At 55.3% G+C, this 20,102-nt stretch overlaps 7 protein-coding genes across 7 annotated transcripts; 3 read left to right on the forward strand and 4 right to left on the reverse strand.

The window, feature by feature from the left end:
- Positions 1 to 189: 189 nt before the first annotated feature.
- FA10DRAFT_247341 (hypothetical protein) lies at positions 190 to 7,146 on the reverse strand. Its single transcript, XM_025519450.1, has 2 exons — positions 3,514 to 7,146; positions 190 to 3,445 (listed from the first exon to the last, which is right to left on the reverse strand). The coding sequence occupies exons 1-2, from the start codon at positions 7,066 to 7,068 to the stop codon at positions 329 to 331; spliced, it is 6,672 nt and encodes a 2,223-aa protein (XP_025380392.1). The 5' UTR covers positions 7,069 to 7,146; the 3' UTR covers positions 190 to 328.
- A 162-nt stretch (positions 7,147 to 7,308) lies between these two features.
- Positions 7,309 to 11,051, reverse strand: FA10DRAFT_263882 (DUF663-domain-containing protein). The gene is made up of 5 exons (XM_025520414.1): positions 10,905 to 11,051; positions 10,607 to 10,847; positions 10,417 to 10,535; positions 7,979 to 10,358; positions 7,309 to 7,905 (listed from the first exon to the last, which is right to left on the reverse strand). Exons 1-5 carry the CDS (start codon positions 11,004 to 11,006, stop codon positions 7,364 to 7,366), a joined length of 3,384 nt encoding a protein of 1,127 aa, XP_025380393.1. The 5' UTR covers positions 11,007 to 11,051; the 3' UTR covers positions 7,309 to 7,363.
- A 131-nt stretch (positions 11,052 to 11,182) lies between these two features.
- Positions 11,183 to 14,671, forward strand: FA10DRAFT_236586 (hypothetical protein). Its single transcript, XM_025519082.1, has 9 exons — positions 11,183 to 11,294; positions 11,357 to 11,636; positions 11,692 to 12,310; positions 12,373 to 12,599; positions 12,661 to 12,736; positions 12,800 to 12,877; positions 12,933 to 13,132; positions 13,199 to 13,523; positions 13,588 to 14,671. Exons 1-9 carry the CDS (start codon positions 11,260 to 11,262, stop codon positions 14,544 to 14,546), a joined length of 2,799 nt encoding a protein of 932 aa, XP_025380394.1. The 5' UTR covers positions 11,183 to 11,259; the 3' UTR covers positions 14,547 to 14,671.
- Positions 14,672 to 14,808: 137 nt separating this feature from the next.
- Positions 14,809 to 16,340, forward strand: FA10DRAFT_263884 (hypothetical protein). Its single transcript, XM_025520415.1, has 2 exons — positions 14,809 to 15,125; positions 15,196 to 16,340. The coding sequence occupies exons 1-2, from the start codon at positions 14,929 to 14,931 to the stop codon at positions 16,214 to 16,216; spliced, it is 1,218 nt and encodes a 405-aa protein (XP_025380395.1). The 5' UTR covers positions 14,809 to 14,928; the 3' UTR covers positions 16,217 to 16,340.
- Positions 16,341 to 16,472: 132 nt separating this feature from the next.
- On the reverse strand, positions 16,473 to 16,998 carry FA10DRAFT_257542 (hypothetical protein; the record flags this gene model as incomplete). Its single annotated transcript, XM_025519862.1, has 2 exons — positions 16,473 to 16,575; positions 16,643 to 16,998. 2 exons carry the CDS (start codon positions 16,996 to 16,998, stop codon positions 16,473 to 16,475), a joined length of 459 nt encoding a protein of 152 aa, XP_025380396.1.
- An 810-nt stretch (positions 16,999 to 17,808) lies between these two features.
- FA10DRAFT_282861 (hypothetical protein) lies at positions 17,809 to 18,438 on the forward strand (the record flags this gene model as incomplete). The annotated part of the gene is made up of 3 exons (XM_025523798.1): positions 17,809 to 17,983; positions 18,048 to 18,276; positions 18,363 to 18,438. The coding sequence occupies 3 exons, from the start codon at positions 17,809 to 17,811 to the stop codon at positions 18,436 to 18,438; spliced, it is 480 nt and encodes a 159-aa protein (XP_025380397.1).
- Positions 18,439 to 18,592: 154 nt separating this feature from the next.
- On the reverse strand, positions 18,593 to 20,069 carry FA10DRAFT_236587 (ribosomal protein L1). Its single transcript, XM_025519083.1, has 2 exons — positions 19,607 to 20,069; positions 18,593 to 19,538 (listed from the first exon to the last, which is right to left on the reverse strand). Exons 1-2 carry the CDS (start codon positions 20,002 to 20,004, stop codon positions 18,674 to 18,676), a joined length of 1,263 nt encoding a protein of 420 aa, XP_025380398.1. The 5' UTR covers positions 20,005 to 20,069; the 3' UTR covers positions 18,593 to 18,673.
- Positions 20,070 to 20,102: the final 33 nt, after the last annotated feature.

Genomic DNA, 20,102 nt, shown 5'->3' on the forward strand with positions numbered 1-20,102 from the left:
ACCCCACGCTGGCTTTGGTCCTTGTGTCGGCCCTCCTTTTGCCAATGTTGGCTTTCGTGATTAAGTGGCTATAACCGCACCATCACGCACTCATCAGCTATCAAGCTATCAATAGAAACGCGATACCGTTCATACCGTCACGCTTAGTAATTGTCGAAGAATGAGGTATGATTGCAATGAACCCAAGATGATGATGACGAGGATGATGAGGTACCTGTACAGTACAATGATAGGTGATGATACGTTGTGTTTTGAAATACAAGATGCTAACGAGAACGAAACGTGTGGAAACATAATAAAAAGCTCACGCTCAGCTGTGCAGTGCGCCTCAGCGGGAAAATCCAGGCGCTGAAGGCGCTGGTGGCGGACGAGGTCCGCCAGGGAAAGATCTAGGAGCCTGGGCGCCAGGTGTGGCGATCCGAGGCTTCTTCTTAGTGTGGAAAAGTGCGTTCAAAGCTTTCTTCGACGGACCGTCGCCTTGCTCGTTTTGGTCGGCATCGGGTCGCTTTCGAACATTGTTGCTTGTGTCCCTGTGGACGGATGGTGGTCGCGGCCCTTTCGGTGGCTGTCCCTTCGACCCGCCGGCTGGCATCACTTCAAGCGGGTTGAAGCGTGGGGGTCGCATGGCAGGTGGTCGTGGGCGAGGAGGTGCAGCACGACTACCTTGTGGCCCTTGCTTCCCAACACCATTAGAGGGAGGCAAGATGGGGATTCCAGCAGAGGAAGTCACTGCTTGTGGGGGTCTTTGACCTGTTTGAACCCCATACGTCGAAGCAGATGAGCCTGATGGATAGGGGCGTACCAGTGTCGGAGCAGGCTTGTGCCGAACTGGCATGGACGAACTCGAAGACGCTTGCCTCATCTGAGCCGGCGTCATAAGGGGCCCGGGAGGCGATGGCGGGTGCTGCTGCGGTTTGCTGACCGAAGGCTTCGACATACCTGAATTTGCCGTCGCACTGACATCATCACTCGTCTTCTTTGCGGGCAATGACGAGGATGACGGAGACATAGCAGGAGGAGGCGCGCGCATTGGCGCCCGGTCTGAGGGTTGTCGCAACTTGGCAGGATCCTTCAGCTGCAGAATCGTTCGACTCTTTTCGGCCATCTCGACAAATTGCGCCCAAATGGGATCGCGGCGCAAGTTCGAAGCATGACCGACGATGAAGAGGTTGCTCTTGGCGCGAGTGACGGCAACATTGACTCTTCTGCGGTCCGACAAGAAGCCAATCCCATTTGTTCGGACGCTCGAGATGATGATGACGTCCTTTTCCTGTCCCTGGAAGCCATCTACTGTGTTGAAATCGACGATCTCCTCGATATGTTCACCGAAGAACTGCTTGAACGCTCTCTTCACCTCCCAGACCTGCTCCTTGTACATGCTCACGACGCCCACCTTTCCCTCGATTGTTCCCGAAGCCGTCCGCCGCGCTTCCCGCTCCAAACGTTCATACAGGAATGCGGCTGCCTGCGCCTCTTGTCGGTTAGTGATAGAGTGTCCACGGCCAGTCGTCTCAGAACCGTTGGCGACGTCGAAAAATTGGAAAGGGCCGAGGTACTCGTCGTTGTGCCACCCCTTCATTGTAAGGCGCGCCATGTCTGGTCCATCAAGAAGCTTTCCGTCGTAGAATGTCTTCGACGGGAATTCGCTAATGGTCGGGTGCATACGATATTGGATGCTGAGCAGGTGAATCGGGTTGTCTGGCTTGCTAAACATTCGCAAGAAAAGCGAGTTTGCATAGCCTAGATCGGCCGTTTTTCGGGACAGGACGACGGGCGGTAGCTGCTTCGGATCTCCAACCAGGATGCATCGCTGACATCCGTACCTGAGCGGAATAAGGGTGCTCAGCTCCACGGCTTGCGCCGCTTCGTCGATGACAACCGTTTCGAAATCAAACGGCAAGGACCCAAACATAGCATGACCGGCACCGCCCAGCGTCGAGCAGATCACGTCTGCCTCTTCGAGGATCTCCTGCTGCACTTTCCTTCGATCGGCTTCTATCTGCCTCACGACCTGCTGCCGCTTGTCCTTGGCCTCGTCGAGCTTGTTCATCGCGGCAACCCTTTTCGCAACGATCTGCCTGATGTCTGCGTCGATTTTTTGCAGCCTGACTGTCGCTCCACCTGCCGCTCTGACGTTTGCCAGTTCAGTCTGCTTGGCGTCGCGCTCTTCCTTCAACTTCTGGATCTCGGCATGAATCGCACTGACGTCATCGTTGCTCGATTCGCTGTTGGCCGCCTTTGACAGCTTCTCCTCGACCAGGGCCTCGAGGGCAAGGCTCCTGACACTGTGATTCATCGCATCGGTACGGCCGATTCGAACAACATTCGGTCGAACAACGAGACCATCAGCCAGAGCAATACCATCCGAGACTCTCTTTGCCAATTCGTCGATCGCGGCATTGCTGGGAGCACAGAGGAGAATTTTTTGTTTGGCCGGCTTTTTGATCGGTGGGCCTGGCCCTCGTTGTCCTGCGTTGATCGGAGTTGGATTCGAGGTCGGCCTTGGTCGCGTAGACATGAAGTGGGCCACGAGAGAGCTGATAGTCTTGGTCTTCCCTGTGCCAGGAGGACCCTGGATAAGACTGAAGCCGTTGCCAGCCGTCAAGGTTCCCAAAATTGCTTCGGCTTGCGGGCGATTGACCATATACTTCTTCTCAGCCCTCATGACTTCCTCGGGACTGAGCTTGTTGACGTACGAGGCCCGCCCAGTCAGGATGCTAGGGAGCATGTCGTAGTACGGTAGCGCTTGCAGCGCCTCGTACTCGCGGTGCAACGTCGTCAAGGAAAAGAGCTTTGTGATTTCCCACCTCGAGTCGCCGACTAGCCGAGAGTTGATACCCTGCTTATCCGTAATCAGGCAGCAGCGTAAGGTCAGGCGGCACCCTTGACCAAGAGGTTTGAATGCGTCAACCTTGGCCAAGATCTTGGCCCGCGAGTCGATAGGTGCCGCTGGATCTGACAGATCGCTGAGAGAGACGACATCGGTCTCGCTGAACCGCGGCTGCTGCGAAGGCGGCACCTTGTCCATGACGATGTTGACGTTTGTGAACTGGTCCACGACCGAGCGACCAACAACAGTGACTCGGTAAGGAGATTCTACCGCCCGACTCCTTTCCAGCTCTTCTTTTGCTCCTTGGAATTCGGCCCAGCACTCAAGCAGAAGCATCGGCCCAAATACATTGGCGTAGTCCTCGGCACCGCTAAATGAGGACTTGACTGCGCTGTATTGTGGCTCGGGCAATCCAGGCAGGCGAGGTGGCACGTTGCCCTTCGCAAAGTAATCCCAAGACAAAATTGATCGATGCAAAGGTCCATAGTCCGGCGCTTCCCGCAAACGCTTTCTCCTCTCCGCTAGCTCCCTTTCGCGCTCCCGTGCCGCGGCAGCTGCAGCAGCAGCCGAGCCATTTGTGTTCTCTAACAAGATTGTTCTTCTGGGCGGTGCTTGCTGTGTGTATAGGAAGCAAGTCTCGTGAGTCAAAAGGGATAAAGTAGCAGAGCAAACAAGATACCAACAGTGACCTTGGGTTTCGGCCTCATCTTGACCGGCGAGCCGTTCTTGGCGAGTGCGGCTAGCCCCAATGCGCGCCGCTTTTGCTCGTCTGCCTCGTCTTCGCTGCTCTCATCGCTGCTAGAATCGTCGGCTCGCTGTGGCCTCGGCGGTCCAGCGGCTTGGGCAGCAGCCCCTAGGTTGGCGTTCCCACTAAAAGACCTCTTGGCTTCAGGTGCTCGAGGATCGCCGATCTCACGAGTTATTGCAACAGCAGGGGGCCTCTGATAGTTGGAGCGGACGTGAGAAGAGACGTTACTGGATCGAAAGTCCTGTCGGAGCTGTGCAAGCTTGCTTCCAGGACGCGAGGGTGCAGCAGGAGCAGGAGCAGGAGGACGTTGACCAAATCCAGGTCGGGCAACAGCCTTCGATGTAAATGAGGAAGGGCTAGAGTATTTGTTTGCCGTCCATGGTTCCAAAGGAGCCAGCTTAGAAGCCAGACTCTCTTTCCGAAGCTCCTGGGACGATGCGTTTTTCGATGCCACTGCGTTTTTAGAAGGAGCTCCACTTGACCTCTTGTCGAGATCCACATCGACGTTCACAGCACCAAATGCAAGTTTCTGCTGTTTGAGCTTTTTGTGATTGTCTGAAGTCGCTTTGCTGGAGACCGATTGAGATGTGGGCGCGATCTTTGGTGGCTGAGATGGTTTTGAGGTCTGCTCCTGGACCGTGAAATCATCTTCATCATCGCTAAGCTCGATGGCCATCGCTGTCGGGTCCAAAAGGTGTCTCAGATCTTTAAGCTGATTGATGCTAAGCAAGGTTCGTCGAGCTTCAGCATCCTCGATCTTGATCTGGTCATCGATAAAGGCAAGCATTCGCCGCTTGACACCATCCGGAACTTTGGCGCGAAAGTGCTGCAAAGCCTTGACGATGTATTCTCGCGTGTCCTCGACGATTTCGGCGTCATTCATGCGCAACCAGGAAGACGCCTCCTCCAGAGGCAGGGACAGATCCTGAAGAAGGGTGGGCGAAGATGACTCGCTCTCTTTTTCTCCAGCCTCCTGAAAGGTTTCCATCTGGTCGACCACGTCAGTAGCGAAGATGATGACGTCGCGGAACCAGGCCACGAGCTCTGACTGATCCAAGACACGCGCCCAGCTGGGCGTCTTGGCGAAGATGGCCGCTATGCTCTTGCACATCAAGCTCCAGATCGAAGGAATGTGCTGGCGGACATGCTTGGCCGTGGTGGTAGATTCGACAAGCGAGAAGGGTGTTCCTCGACGGAGAAGACCGTCAGTCTGTGAGCACAAGGCTTCTACGACGTCCGAAAATGACCTGACCATCCACTTTGCCGTGTCGTTAGCTTCTATCAGACTGGTTGCCACTGTGACGAAATCGTCGAGATAAGTCTGAATACCCTCGAGGGCTAGCTTTGGGCTGCACTGGAGCAGACAACGAAAGCAGTCACCCCTGGTTTCGGCCTCCTCGAATGTTGTGCGAATGACATTTTGTGCGGCTCGATGGACCTCAACCTCGGGACACAGCGTGGCGGCGACGAGGCCATCAGCTCGTTGGTAGCAGAGCTCGTTTAACCGATCAGAACCACCGCCGGAGGCGCCGCTCTCTTCGGAGATGTCGAGCAGAATTGTAGGGAGAGATCCTCGCATCGTCTTTAGCCTCCTTGAAAGAGCAAGGAGGCACGATTTGAGCTTTTCCTTATAGAATGGAAAAGCTGCGCTCTTGTGTTCCTTGACGATGATATACGACTGAATCTGCGGCTCAACAAAGACGGCGAGGCTGGCTAGTGGCCGTAGAAAAAGGCCAGCGTCTTGAGTGGGACGGAAGGCGTTGTAGCATTCGCGCCAAAGGCCGGAGCATACAGTGGGACTGACGACAAGGTCGGCCGCTGCCTTTTCGAAAACGGCATCCTCGTCGCTGCTTGCCTTTGTGGAAGAACTTTGTGTCGTGCCATTGCTCATCGGCATCTTCTTGCGAGCACTAAGGGCCTTTTTGAACATCGATTTGTGGCGCATGGTCTGGCTCGACAGGAGAAGCATGCTCTCCGCGAGATTGTCCTTGTCTAGCTCAAATGTCTTTTCAATGAGCTCCAGCGCTGCCTTTCTCTCTCCCGCCTCGGCCGTCTCAACAGTGTTCGGAATGCGACCCATGAGAGCGAATTGCGCAAGAGTCGATGCGTAGAGCTCCGTGACATTGTTCAGAGGTCTACGCGTTCTCGCGTCCCCGTTTGCCCAGCAAAGCAGAAGATTGGCGCCCTCCTTCAACGCCCTCTTCCGTTGGTCGAGGGAGACGTGTCCACCTTGCATGCGCTCGAGAAGAAAGTTGGCCATGCGCTTCAAAGCTTCTTCGAATGTCTCCACAGGCACGATCGGATCGAGGAGACTGAAGAGAAAAGCCTCCATCCAGCGAAATGCGCCTTCGCCCGGCTCTACCAGTCCTTCCATCGAATCCAGTAGCGACGCCAAGATCACCAGAGGATACTCCGAGTCCTCGTGCAGCCATACTGCTGCACCTTGCTCAAGAACGGCCTCGACGCACGAAAGCACCTCTGGCTTGCCCTTGTGAGAAAGTAGCTTTGGTAGGAGGGCTCCCGAAAAAGCTTCAGGGGCCCACTTTGCAATAAAACAAAGCTCTTGCCACTTTTCCTGTTCGATCGCCGACCGGACTAATCTGTCGAGGGCGCCTGTTCGGCACATGTCGCCTGATGCCAATGACTGTGCTTTCTGCTCGACTGCCCATCTTCGGACAGCTTCGTCGTCATCCAATGCATACGAAAAGATGCCCACGGGCATTTCTGGGAGATCATCGATGACTATTCTTGATCGCTCTTGCTTGAGCGTTGCGTAGAGACCATCTTTCTTGTCGCGAGACGCCAAAGAACCAACGAGGTGGAGTGCAGCAAAGAGCTCAGCTGGTCGTGGTACGCCTTTCACTTCGTCGTGCTGTCCAACATTGTCCGCTCGCTGCTCCGTCTTGACAGTCGTTTCATTTCTTGGCCTTTCGATGAGCCCGCTGTCCGCCATGATGCCCATCGCGACTTTCTCTTCCCAATCGTCTACGAACGACAAGAATTGGGTGATCCTGTCCTCCTCGTACCGGTGCAGGAACCTGGGACCGATCTCTTGTTTTGCTTGCACCAGCCCACGATAGCAGTCCATGCAGCTATATGCTTGCTTTGCAAGGCCGTTCAGCCAGATTGCAATGGAGCGCTTCACCTTGAAGCTGAGGCTCCGAAGCATGCAGACCTGCAGTCGGAATCGCAGCTTCTTCTCCCTCTCGCCCTCCTCCCCCACCTCTTCCCCATCGCCGTCGGCCACGCTCAAACGCCTTCCTGGGGACACCTCGCACCGTCCACAGAGCTGGTGAGAGTGGAACTCCGACTCGCTCGATGGCACGCTTGCATCCTCGATGAGCCTCCGGTTGCGCTGCGTGTAGTCGTTTGCGAGCGGTATGAGTTGTCCGAATATATCGACCTTGAGTGGATCTTCCTCAAGCGCCCTGATCCTCTGTATAATGCTGCTTTCCAAAGGGGTCCATCCCTCCCCTTCGAGGTCCGCCATCCCTCTCCCCCTACTCGCGTATAGATGCAGGTTAGGGGAAACAGGGCAGCGCAGACACTGATCTCTTCTGGAAGTGGGCGCAGCGCGCGTTCATGACCAACCAGACCAACCAAAAAACAAAAAATCACAGGGTGCAGGATCACGTGCAGCTCCGAGGGAGTCTTGATCCTCCGTCCTCGGGCGGCCAGGGAAATCGCGAGCGAGGCAAAGGTCTTCATCTCACTGCAAAGGGTGCAGTTCCATCGCCAAAGGTGGGGAAAGATGCTAAAATTACACAATCTTGTATGGCAAGCAGCTACTGAGTCTTCTGTTTCTTGGCCTCGCGTTGGCCCTGGGCGCGGTAGACGTCTGCGAGGGCCGCCTTTCTCTTGTCCTTCTTGATCGCCTCTTCCTTTTCCACTGTCTCCATATGCTTCTTTCTGGCATCCTGCTTCTTGGCCTTTCTCTTGTCCTCTTTCTCCCTTTGCACGGCACGCATCTGCTGCAGCAGCGCCACCGCCTCCCGCTCCTCCTTCTCCATGACGACAGCACGTTGGTCCAGGTAGCTCTTTTTGCTCTTTTTGGTCTCGTTCTTGATCTTGCTCGCGTATGGCAATTGCGCCTGGAGCGATTTGGGAATCTTGAGCTTGTTAAACTTGCGTACTTCTGCTCTTTGAACAGGCTTGTAGATGCTGTTGACCCGATTTGGCGTCTTGATGGCTTCCTCCTTTCGCACCGTGCCAGTCAGCCGCATGCCCTTCCATTGCTGTCGGTTCTGTGTTGACAGCAGGAGCGATGTGACCGGGTTGTAGAAGCGTCGCGGCTCAATGCTGTACCAACACCGTAGGAAGACGATATCTGAAGATTGGTGCACAAACTTCTCTCAGCAAACGCTCTTGAGCAATTGTCAACATGTTTGTAGAACACTCACCGCTCATCAGAACCTTGTCTTCAAAGGTGGCACGGAAGTGTCCCTCTGGTTTGGCCAGCGCTTTCTTCACCATACCTCGGATACCACTGACTGTTTTGATGTGGGCGCCTTCGAAGCGAGCAATCTCGAGACGGCTGTTGAACATGTCCTTGATGAACGCCGTGTTCTTGTACACTTTCGCAGGCGTGCCCGTCAGCTTGAGCTTCTTGACAATCTTGTGAGCGCCTGATCCTGCGTCGACGTCGAGAACGGTACCCGTAGCCGACACTCGGAAGCGAGGCGTCTCGTCGTCCAGGGTATTGAAGGCACAGAATCCTGTATTGGGCCGTGCGGCAGGGGCCCAAAAGGTGGCCAAGCAGTGCATATGCTCAGGCGTATACTTGAGCATCCTATTCCGGGTCCCATCATCGAGGCTGTAGACCGGCACAGACTGGAAACGCCTCCAACCAATGCTGAACACCAAGGGGTCGTTGGTCTTGAGGATGCGATGGTGCCATCTATGCTTCTTGATGCGAACCTGCACGTAGCCCATCTGCTCCTCCGATGCCAAAAGCCCGCCGACGATGAGTGGATAGCGGGGATCGAAATTGTCAACCATCTCGCAAGGCACTTTTGCCAGCTCCATGCGGACATATGCTCCAGGTCGGAATCCCTCGACCAGTCTCCTCGTCTCCTCGTCATCATCCTCGAAGGCCGCGCGGTTGGCCTCAGCTTGCTTGGCCAGCTCCGCCTTCTGCTCATCGTACCAATCACCCTGCATCGCCTCATCGGGATCATCGTACTGCTCGTCGAAGCGGCGCTTCAGGGCAGCCTTCTTCTTCGCTAGAGCTTCAGCCTGGGCTGCTTCGCCATCCTCCTCTTTTCTCTCGTCTTCTCCTTCTCCCTCGTTATCATCGTCGTCGTCTGAAAACCCCTTAAAACCTTCGTCGACTCGCTGTTCATCGCCTTCCTCCTCTTCATCTTCGGCTCCAGTAATGAAAAGGTGTCGAATCGAATCTAGCTGTCTTTCGTCATCCCACCTCTTCAATTCCTCGTCACTGTATCGCGGCTTGCTGAAATCCTGAAGATCTTCATCATCCGGACCTGCATCGCGGTCATCCTCATCCGCCAATTGAAAGAAATCGCCTTCATCGTCCTCCTCGTCTCCCAAAATGGCCTTTTTGAGCTTGGTCCTACCATCATGCCCTGCCACAATTTCCTCTGGGCTTTGATCCGAATGGTAGATGAGACGCATGAGATCCGGAGCTTTTCGACGACGATTGTCGAGAACTGTTTGCTCGGCCTGGGCGGCAAGATCTCGCTTCCATGTATTATCACCAGCCACGTCGTCATCGTCATCGTCATCGTCGTCGCTATCCTCGCCTTGGTGGCCCATATCGGAATCGCTGTCGGCAAATGCAATCTCGCCGTCACTTCTTTCCTCATCTCCGGCTCCGAGCTCTTCCTCCCGGGCCTGGGCTTCTTCATCGTCACTGTCTTCGTCGTCGTCGTCATTGTCCTCTTCATCGTCATCGTCTATGTCCTCATCATCGTCTTCGCTTTCTCGCTCGGCCGCTTGAATATCATCGAATGCTGCTTTTCTCTCCCTCTGCTTCCTCTTGACCACCTCATCCAGTGAGAGAGGTCTCGCTTCGTCGGAAAAGAGCCTCATTTCGCCGCGTTGAACTCCCTCATCGAGGGTATTACGCGCATCTTGGAGACCAAGCACCATGCGCTCGCCCTCGCCACGACTTGCGTCTCCATCCGTGCCTGTCCCGCCTTCCTCGTTGCCATTCTTCGAGAAATGACCAGGGACGTTGATATAGACGGCATCCTTGTCGAACATGACACCACCGACGTCACTCATCGGCGCATGGATCGTTTTTGCCTTGTCGCTGAGCTTTCTCCGCTTCTCGCTGTCAGACGTCGGCAGCGCACAGGGATCGTTGAGGCGCTCAACGCTGGCGATGCTGAGGTCGCCCACGCCGGGGATGTGGACCTTTGTATCGTGCCGCATGTTGGTTCCACGTAGATAGCCATACACGGTCACTCTTCTGTCTCCCTTTGGATCCCGTCTGACCTGCTCCTTGGGTGTCAAGTCCTCCATGCGATCGGCCAGGAGATACGGATGCGCGTTCCGAAAGATTAATGGCCTGAACTTCATGACGCCAATGAAGCGAGAGAGGTTCTGCACTTCGATGTCAGGGTATCGCCCGTTGATGATACCCGATAGATAGAAGAGCTTGGCACCTTGATATATCTCTGTCCAGAATCGGGACTTGAGCCTCTTCTTCGTGGCACGAAGCGTCTTGCTCTTCTTGATCAGGTCCAAGTGGGTCAGAACGCCAATGATCTTTGGAAAGCCGTGGGCCTGGAGGACGTTGAGAAATTCCATTTGTTCCTGCCAAAGTGCGGGTCAGTGTCAATTTAATGGGACCCTTGACCGTCGATCGACCCACCATCTCGAAGCCAAAGCTCCCGTCGATCATCAGAAGGACCAGATCTGCGATCTTGCCAATGTCAATCATCGAGTTGATGTCGTTGTTGCATTCGATGAATGTCAGTCGTCGTCGTTTGCCTGTGTAAGGAAGGATGCTTGGTCATCAGTAATCCTGCCTGCAGTAGGAAGTAGACCATCTCCATTCTCACCGCTGACGACCGTGACGGGGCCTCGAATGTCAGTCAGGGTATGTTTGCTGAATTTGCGAATCAAGCTTCTCATGAGCGTGGTCTTGCCCACGCCCTCCGGTCCGACGATGGCGACAATGACCGGCGGTGCCTCTTCTTCGTCGGTCCTATTAACGAGGGGAACATGGAGTCTCTGCTGGTCTCGCTCTGCATTTCTTCTGATCTGCTTGTCCGCCACTCTTGGGTGTGCAGAGACATAGGCCTATGTGTGGCTGGGTCAGCGGAGGCGACTACTATATGCGCAAATAGAGAGGCTCACCCTCGGGTTGAAGCCGCCGGCATGACGATTCTGTTCCTTTTGGGCCTTGTCTTTCATGCGGCTGGCCCTATGGGCCTTGTTGCTCTGCTGTGCGTCCGCCATCGTTGGGAAGGAGATCGCGGCCTTTCTCCCTGCTTTGGTCAGAACTTGGTCGGACTGAACACCTTCGAGGGCAAAAAGTAAAAATTGTTTGGCTTCTCGGAATTCGGACGTCGAATTTCCACGTGGAGCTCGAAACCAATGTGTCCAACACCAGCTGCCACTCCAAAAGTCAAAGTGGAAGCACGGCCGTTTGAGCAACAACTGAGAGCAGAGCTTCGATCGAGGTCCAGAGAGGGTTAAGCCTCGATCGGCCATGGCTTCCTTTTTCAGCCAGGCTTCGTCCTATTTGTGAGTCGCCTGACCCTTCGCTCTGCAAGCACTCAGCTGATGAGTCCTCTTGCGCTCCCCAGTGGTCGCAGCAATATCTCTGCAAACTACACGATCAATGAGTCTGAAACGACCCATGCTGGCCTGTGGAGGATACAGAGAGCGGTGCGAACATCCGGCGGCGGCGGTGTTCTTCCCTCAGTTTCGGGATCTTTGACACCGAGTGGCTCAGAGGGTGGTGCAGAGTCGGGTGGGACAGCGTCGAGCAGCAGCGCCGACAAAGGTCAAGCTAGTGTTTGGTCGCACAATGTCGCAAGTCGAGGAAGAGAGCGCAACGAAGTTGTTGAGATTCTGAAGAAGGAGGTGAGGGCTACCCTTGCAAACGAAGCTCGATTGGTGAGCTGACAGCATTTCCAAGGCTTCGACCTTGACTCGGCTTCGACACCCATGTATCCTCGAAGTCGTTGAGCCCTTTGAAGAGGTTCGCTCAGAGCTTATATTCGCCACGGAACCAGTCCTTGCGCCGCTCTCCCAGGCACTTCTGGCCAGCGAGTCGGCAGGAAGAGCGAGCGAGAGCGTCCAGCTAGATGAAGTCGAGATCCAGAAAGGGCTGCTGCAAGTCGCCCGCGGCTTGGAATTCCTTCATGGAGCTGGTCTTGTCCACTGCAACCTCACCACCGAATCAATTCTCGTCAATGCCAAGGGAGACTGGAAAGTGGCCGGGTTTGGCTTCCTGACCCCGCTCAAGCAACCAGACGGCACGCCGACGCCTTACCGATACCCGGATTACGATCCTTCGTTGCCGCCCGCTCTCTCACGCAACTTTGATTACATGGCACCTGAGTACGCCTTGGACGAGAAGCTGGAGCCGGCAAACGACATGTACAGCTTGGGGTGTCTCATCTATGCCGTACACAGCAGGGGTGATCCACCGTTTCGGAATCGCAACAGCCTGACAAATGTCAGGCAGAACGCCGATCAGCTGAGCACAATTGCCGGCTCCTCATCTTGGTCCCGCCTGGGGAATGAGGTTATCGGTAAGTAAATCGACTTTCTATTTCTCCTTCTGTTCTTTCACTCAACACCTTCTCTATCTCAGGCGTTCTATCTACTCTCGTCACGCGATATCCGGGGTCGCGGCCGACTGCCTCTTCGTTTCAGCGATCTGACTACTTCAACAATATCCTGACTCAGACGCTTAAGTTCATGGAGCGGGACAGCTTCGCAGGACGGACAAAGGAAGAACGAGTTTCCTTCTTGAAAGGGCTCCTCAAGATCCTCCCCCAATTCAGCGACCGTCTCCTTCGAAGAAAGGTGCTTCCAGCCGTGAGTGAAGTGTCCACGCCAGTTCTTGTCCTTTCTATTGCTGAAATCTGCCCGTCTCCAGCTTCTCGAGTTGATGAATGATCGGACACTTTTACCGTTCATCCTCCCGAATGTTTTCACTATCTCGAAGAATCTATGTGAGTGTCATGTCAAACTCTTCGTCTTCAGTTACACCAGCTAACACGCAAATGATAATTCAGCGTCGATTGAGTTCTCTTCCAACGTCCTGCCAAAGCTCAAGCCGCTGTTCGCGGTGCAAGATCCGCCTCAGAACCAACGTGGGTGGAGGGCCGGCGTGATTGGATGGGTCCATGCTCATGTCTCTCTTTCCAGTGATGCTTTTGGAGCAAATCGAGCTCTTCGTGTCAAAAACCTCGCCCCCCGTGTTTCGCGAGCAGGTGACGCCGTTGCTTTACTCTGCCTTGGAGGCAGAGCAAGTCGTGGTGCAAGAAAAGGCTCTGCAGACGGTCCCTCGACTTTGTGAGCTTCTCGAGTACTCGCACGTCAAGGAGGTCCTCTTTCCCAAAATTGCCGTGAGTGAATTATAAGAGAGCACTCCTGCTGAGGCTGACAGCGCCCTGACGCCAATCCTTGCGCAGACCGTCTTCACCAAGACAAAGGTTCTTTCCGTCAAATGCAACACTCTCATTTGCTTCCACTCGATGATCTCTGTTCTCGACAAATATACCCTCACGGAGAAGCTTGTACCGATCTTGGCAAGGATCAAGACGAGGGAGCCGTCGGTTATGATCGCGACACTGGCCGTGCACGAGGCTATGTCGAAAAAGGTGGACCGGGAGACATTGGCGGTCCATATCATCCCTCAGCTCTGGGCGATGTCGATGGGTGCTCAGCTCACAGCTGAGCAATTCTCGAGGTTCATGCGGGCCATCGACGAAATGGGCGAACGTGTCAAGACGGAGCGTAAGTTTGTTCATCTTGAGAGCTTACCATCGAAGAAAGATGCTGACGGACTCGAGAAATTCAGATCTTACCCACCTCGAGGAGCTGAAACGAATGCAAGATCATACCGATTCTTACGCTGGAGGAGCTACTACGTCAGCACAAGGAGTCCAAGGCGCTTCGAGCGGGCTCACGTCGTCGGGAGATGTCGATTTTGCAACTCTGGTTGGATCTGCCAAGGGTCGGTCCACCGAGGTCAGCAGAGACATGCCGGTGGGGGGTAACGCGCTTGATGTTCTCGGTTGGGACGACTTGGGCGCGTCGACATCTTCGACGCCAGCTCGAGGAAGCACACCAGCACTGACACCGTCTCACGCGAGCACTCTAGGGGGTGCTGCGCCCTTGAAACCCTCCGTGATGAACGGCACGAGCAGCTCTTCCTCGCTGTCGTCGGCTTGGAAGCCGCCTCCGACCGCGTCGGGCCTCGCCTCACCGCCTATCTCAAGCCCGGCCATTACCCCGAGAAGCACAATTGCACCTCCTCCGCCTGGGGGAAACCGACCGTCGCTCTCGTCAACGCTGAGTGCAACGACCATCTCCTCCCCTCCGTCTTCGTCAGGCTTCAATGGCGCGCCAAGCTGGTCGGGTGGGACGCTGATGCCGTCTTCGTCATCGTCGTCTGCTGTCAAACCTGCAAGTTCCGCGTCTGCTTCTGCCGGCCCCAACTACAATATCAGTCTGGAACCAGCAAGCAACTTTGGCCTGTCGAATACCTCGTCTTCGTCGAGCATGGCATTGAGCAGTACTTCGTCGAGCGGCCTACCGCCTTTGGTGCCACAGCAGTCAAGCTTGGGGAGCTTTCCATCTTCGGCTGCGACATCCACCATTTCCCCCACACCTACTTCAACGGCGGCAACGCCAAGACCGGCGCCTCCGGGGTGGGGCGGCGCCGTGTTGACTCCTACGACAAAATCTTCCTCCAGACCGGGAGCGGGCAATCAGGGAGGATCTTCGGCGTGGTCTGACTTTGACCCGCTCGCATGAAGGCAGCCAAGGAAGGCGCAGGGTCTTGTCCTGGCGCTCTGCCAATATAAGGGCGAGCGACATGCAATGTTGTTCCTCTTCATAGACTTAAGGAGAATGTCATCCAGTCAAATTGAGTCAACGAGACTGACATTGTCTTTGCTGCTTCCGAAGCATTGTCCATTCTTTGCACTTCAATGGTTGATTGGTAGAACGTGGCTGATCCATAAAGGTGAGCTTTTAGCGCGAAACGCAGGAACAACGGCAATCCGCCGACCGCGATCTAGATTCGTGGATAGTCAGGTCCTGACCACGGCTGTGTCGGTCGGTACGCCCCATCATCGCGGTATTACCGCACTTACTAGGTCTTCCGACATATCACTCCTTCTACAACTACTGCGACATGACGTTCGCCAAACGCGTCCTCTTCTTCGTCGTCCGCGTCATCCTCTTTTTTCCACTCGTCTTTCTCAGCGCAGCCCTCCTTTATGCCTTTCTCCCGTCGCCCGGTCCGACCGACCTGGAAGCCGATGCATTGTTCTACCTTGGTCAAGAGCAAGATCGCAGCTCAGAGTCTTTCCGTCTGACGAGGGTGTTCCAGTAAGTGGACATGCATTGTCATTCACCAGACCCTTCAAATAGAAGACTGATACCATTTCACCCTCTGCAGAACTTCTTCCTTCTTCTCAAAGACTGCAGAGGTCCTTCCCGTCACCGAAACAAATATCACAACAGATCTTTCGGCGCTCTTTGAGCGCAGCCACCTGGTCCTCGACTTGGTATGGAACAGCAGAGAAGCGGAGCTGAACGTGCGAAGCATCGTCGAACCGACCGCCTTTTCTTGTCCGCCAGACTGGAGAGAGCAGAAGGCCAATGCGTTGGCACTCGGGCCGATTCAGTCGGTCTACGTCGGCACTGGCGACAACGACGGCATCTCACTGCCTTGGTTCAAGACCGCGGACGCAATCCTGCTCTGGGCACACACGAGGCCTCTTGTCTCGGAGGTGGCGGTTGCGCAAGTCCCCCTCACTACGACGTGCGAGGCATGGACAGACGAATCTGGCAGAGAGCTTGTCAAGCTCGCGCTTCGCCCGGCCCAGAGTAGCCCACAAGATCGGCTGCCCCTCCTCGCGATCAATTATGACGCATCGGCCGTCCGCTCCGTCTCGTTTCCAGCGGCGGCGCTCAAGGAGCAGCCGGATGATGCACCCATTGTATCGGCTCCTTCCTACACCTACGTGCTCCGCAAGACCGCCCTCGATGTCCTCGCCTCCATCCTTGTCGATGCTGGCTCAGCACCACACTCAACCCTCTACAACAGGATCGTCGACGGGATCGGGTTCCTTTTCCGGAACGGCTTCCTGTTCCTCCAACTGATCCTCTTCCTGGCCGTCGTGGTCTTTGCCCGCAACCGCAAGCTACAGGAAGAGGCGCTGGCGGAACAGGCAAGACGAGCAGAGGTCCACCTCGAGCCCAGCGTGCAGGATCGGCACCGGTCCCCAGTGGAGCCGTATTCTGATGCCGAGTCGGGTCGGGTGCCTTCGGAGGCCGTTTTGGTTGACGTGACGCCAGAAGGGCCCAGCGACTCCGAGCCTCCTGCACTGATCATCACAGTGGAGCAGCCACGCGATGAGGCCGAACAGCAGCAGAGGAAGGATGGCCGGGATGGCAAGACCAGCAAGGGACCCTGATATGTTCTCGGTTCTGTGATGCTCTCAAGGCCTTCTCATTCTCCTCATTAATTGCGATTCACTCTCTTGTCTGCGATCTTTTTACTTTCATATTCGGTGTGGAACCTCTCGTGATTTGAAGCTCCTTCGTTGTTCGAGATTGTTGACAGGATAGCGTGTGAGTATGGAGTATTATGCTCGTGGATGGCTCAGCGAGAAGAGTGCAGAGAGAAAAGCGTGTCTGGCTCTTGCCTTTTGCACGACTTGATCATGGCCGTCATTTGTAGGTGCCCTTGGTGCCCGAGAGCGTCTTGCGGCCCCCGGATTTACGCTTGCACCAGCCCTCCATGTAATTCTCGCACTCTCTGTGCCGCTTCTTCCTGTTATCCACGACTTTCAGCAAACAGCGACAGCGCGGGGAAAAGGATGTCGCCCAGATTCACTTACCTTGAGGCGTATGTCAGGTCCAGCTTACCGGCGAGCTCATCGATGATGTCGAAAGTGTTTCCGTGGTTCGCCTCGGAGGTGCAGTATGCCTTGATGCCCGTGCCGTACTTGTACACGCACTTGCCGTGCGTGACGACAACCTTAGGTTCTCCTGCGGCTTTGCACAGTTTTTCGAGACTTTTGCAGATCTTTTTTTCAGGTACTGTCGCCTTCTCAAATGTAAAGTACTTCCAAGCCTCGTGGTGCTTTCCTCCTCCTTGAGCGTGATGAGAGGTTGTGGTGGCCGAGGCGCTTAGGATGTTGGTGGCCATGACCAGCGACATGACCAGCAGAGAAGTTTGGTAGAGCAGTCGCATTTTCGATGTCGTTCTCTGGACTTTTGTTGTCGTCGATCGTTTGTGTCGTCTGTTGGACTTGGAGATGGAAGAAGGCAGGTCCAGCCTTGCAGACCGTCCTTTTCAAATAGGCCGCGCACAGTTCAGTCTGAAACGAGCAGCCTCCGCTGTACGCCCATCTGACTGCGGTAGGGTGGGCCCAGCTCATAGCACTCTGGGCCGCCTGCATTCTAAGAAGCGGTCGTTTTGGTTGGCGACAGGGGTTGCGCCTTTAACTCGCCACACCGAAGACGGAGCTTGGTAGAACAGCCCAGGGATCAAGTCAGACGCGCAAAGAGGGTCATTCACTGTCGTAGACCTTGTCACTTGTGATTTATGGGAAAATCGTCAGCAACGCAGCGGTCCGCAGCGGTCCGCGGCGCCATCTGACCATCCTTCGGTGACAAATTAGGTCTTGGTTGACAAGTTCTCCCCTCCTCCCTTGCGAGATTGCCGATGCTGCTCATCAGTGCGATGAGGGCTCGTGCTTGTGGGAAATAAGAGAGGCGTTGGCGGTGCTCCTCACCATACCGACTCCGACCAAGTCAAGGCCCATGGGCTCCGCACGCTTTGGCCCTCCGCGCCGCTAATATCCGGTCGTCGGTAATCAAGCGACCAACCTACGCAGAGAGAAAGTTACAGAGAGAGGAGTGCTGCCGATGCGACTGTGTGAGACTTGGCAATGCTGGATGTAGAGGATATAAGGGCGAGAGCAGACATGTACCTCTTCTGGACCTCCCTCATTCAATCGAAGAAGGCTTCTCTCTCTTTCTCTCACTCAAAACCATCAGAATGAAGATTTTCTTCGTCGCCATCCTGGCTGTCTTTCCCCTGCTCGCCAGCGCCTCCATTCTCGCCCGTGCCTCCATTCTCGCCCGTGCACCCCAACAGAATGGAGCCTGCTCGAATCGCTGCTATAATGACTACACCTTCAAGGCCAAGCAAGTCACACCCAAGCGCCAGAAATGTAAGTCCCTTTTTTAGCTCATCGTGTCCTCCATGCCCGCTGACATTTCTCACCCCAATCTTAGACTTCACGTTCGCCAGCAGCAACATCAAAAACAAGGGCCAGGTGTGCGAAAAGCTCAACGATGCGTGTCTCGGCAAGGCAAAGTCGAATATCATCATGTACTACGGCTGCGAGTACACCGAAGACTTTACGGCAGTCAAGGCCTTTTGCACCCAAGTGCAAGACCATGGCGAGACACAGGACATCATCGACACGCTCGTCCCGCAGTTCGCGGTCACCATTGCCAAGAAGTGGGTGCTCGAGACAGAGAAGCAGTTGCAACATTCTACTTGCGCTTCTTGCTAGCTGAGAACTCCTCCCTCACAAAAAACGACAGGTCTGACGGAAAGTGCAATGAGTTCCAAAAGGGATACTGCATCCGTGCGGGCGATGGCGCAAAGAAGATCGGCTGATCCGAGCAAGAGCGCGATCCTGGACGCTTCATCAGTCTTCCAACGAACACTTGTAGCTAAAGTAGCTCTCCAATGAATGTGTCGGGTCTTCCTGGCTTGCTTTTCTTCATCTCAAGATGTGTGAGCGCCTCTCCGTACCGCATGCACTGAGAAGCGGAAATAATATGGTTATCATGACATTGGCGACAAAAGAGTTGCATGACCTAAGTTACAGCGAGCAGATGCGGGTGGGAGCCTACTTTTTTCCCTTCTTGGACAAGGACGCTGTTTGGACCGCGGACTTTTTCTGGACTTTTCTGGCACGAGCTTCCTCTTGCTCGATGTCGCCTTCGTCCTCTTCGTTCTCGTCGTCACTCGCGTCATCCTCAGGCTCTTCGTCTCCACTCTCTCCCTCGCCCTCTTCCTCGTCATCCTCATCATCCTCGTCATCCTTGTCCTGCCCATACTCTTTGTACCACTGCGCCTCGTCCATGTTCTTCTTCGATCGCGCCTCCTTTCGGGCCCTCTTCCTCTCCTCCTCCTCTTCCTCGGTCGGCATACCCGCCCAGCGGTCTTGCATCTTGCAGTTCCATACAGGTAGACCGGCGCTCCTACCAGTCTTGATCTCGATGCCCTGCATGTTGTCCCACCCTCCCTTGACATGCTTGCCGACAATGACGGGAAGCGCACTCGACACATTGGCCAAGAGCTCCTCGGTCGAGAGGTGAGCCAGCGTGCCGATCCGCGTCGCTGTGCAGACGCCCCGGTTCCGGTGGTAGTACGTCGACGCGACTGCCTTTTCGATTTCAGCCTTGACTGCCGCACCCTTGCCCGACAGCTTGACAGGGATGGGTGATTTCCGCTCCTTGATCCACTTTTTACCCAGCAGCTTCGGCAGCATCTCGACGATGCGATCGTCGGCGAGAAAGACCTCGTGGTCGTTCATGAGCTGACGGCGGGCGTCAAAGGGCGCAAACTTGCCCTTGAGCTTCGTCACGCCGACGACACGCTTCACCTGCTTGACCTTTTCAGACGCAAGCAGGTCCTTGTACTGGCGCTGCGGGTCCTTGGTGAGCAGGCACACGGACGACGACGGCGCGTAGACGGCATGGGGCAGGGTGCTGCATACGATCTCTTGCCGTCAGCATTACATCACACGCAACAGAAGCCAGCCATGGGCCGCACTCACATTCGCACGGGCTTCGGTGGGGCATTTTCGTTGATTGTCTTGGTCGTGACCATGAGCCACATGACGTCGGCCGGGTCGGCGCGCGCACCCTCGCCATCGACGTCGTCCAGCCCACTGAGGGGCAGCTGGTGCTTTTCCTCCTCGGTTTGTGTCCGCTTTCGGTGTGCCTCAAGGGCCTTGAGTGCCTTCTCGACTTGCGTTTGCGAGACATGGCCGTCGATGAGCGCGCCTGTTCCCTCAGCCTTGCTCTTAGCCTTCTTCACCGAAGCCGACGACGACGACGCAGACCGAGGCGTGGCGGAGGAAGCCTTGGAGGCAGCAGGAGCTGCCTTTCCGGCAGTCGCCCCCAGCGAAGAGGCCTTCCTCTTCGTTGACGTAGCAGCAGAAGCAGCAGGCATCGTCAAAAGGAAGAATCGAGACGGTGTTGCTTGCTGCGATAGCTGAAGAGGGGAAACGAAGAAAGGCTGCGTTGAGCCAAAATTTCCTTCTGAAGCAG

The sequence above is a fragment of the Acaromyces ingoldii genome, assembly GCF_003144295.1.
Source record: "Acaromyces ingoldii strain MCA 4198 unplaced genomic scaffold FA10scaffold_1, whole genome shotgun sequence".
NCBI classification, from domain to species: Eukaryota; Fungi; Basidiomycota; class Exobasidiomycetes; order Exobasidiales; family Cryptobasidiaceae; genus Acaromyces; species Acaromyces ingoldii.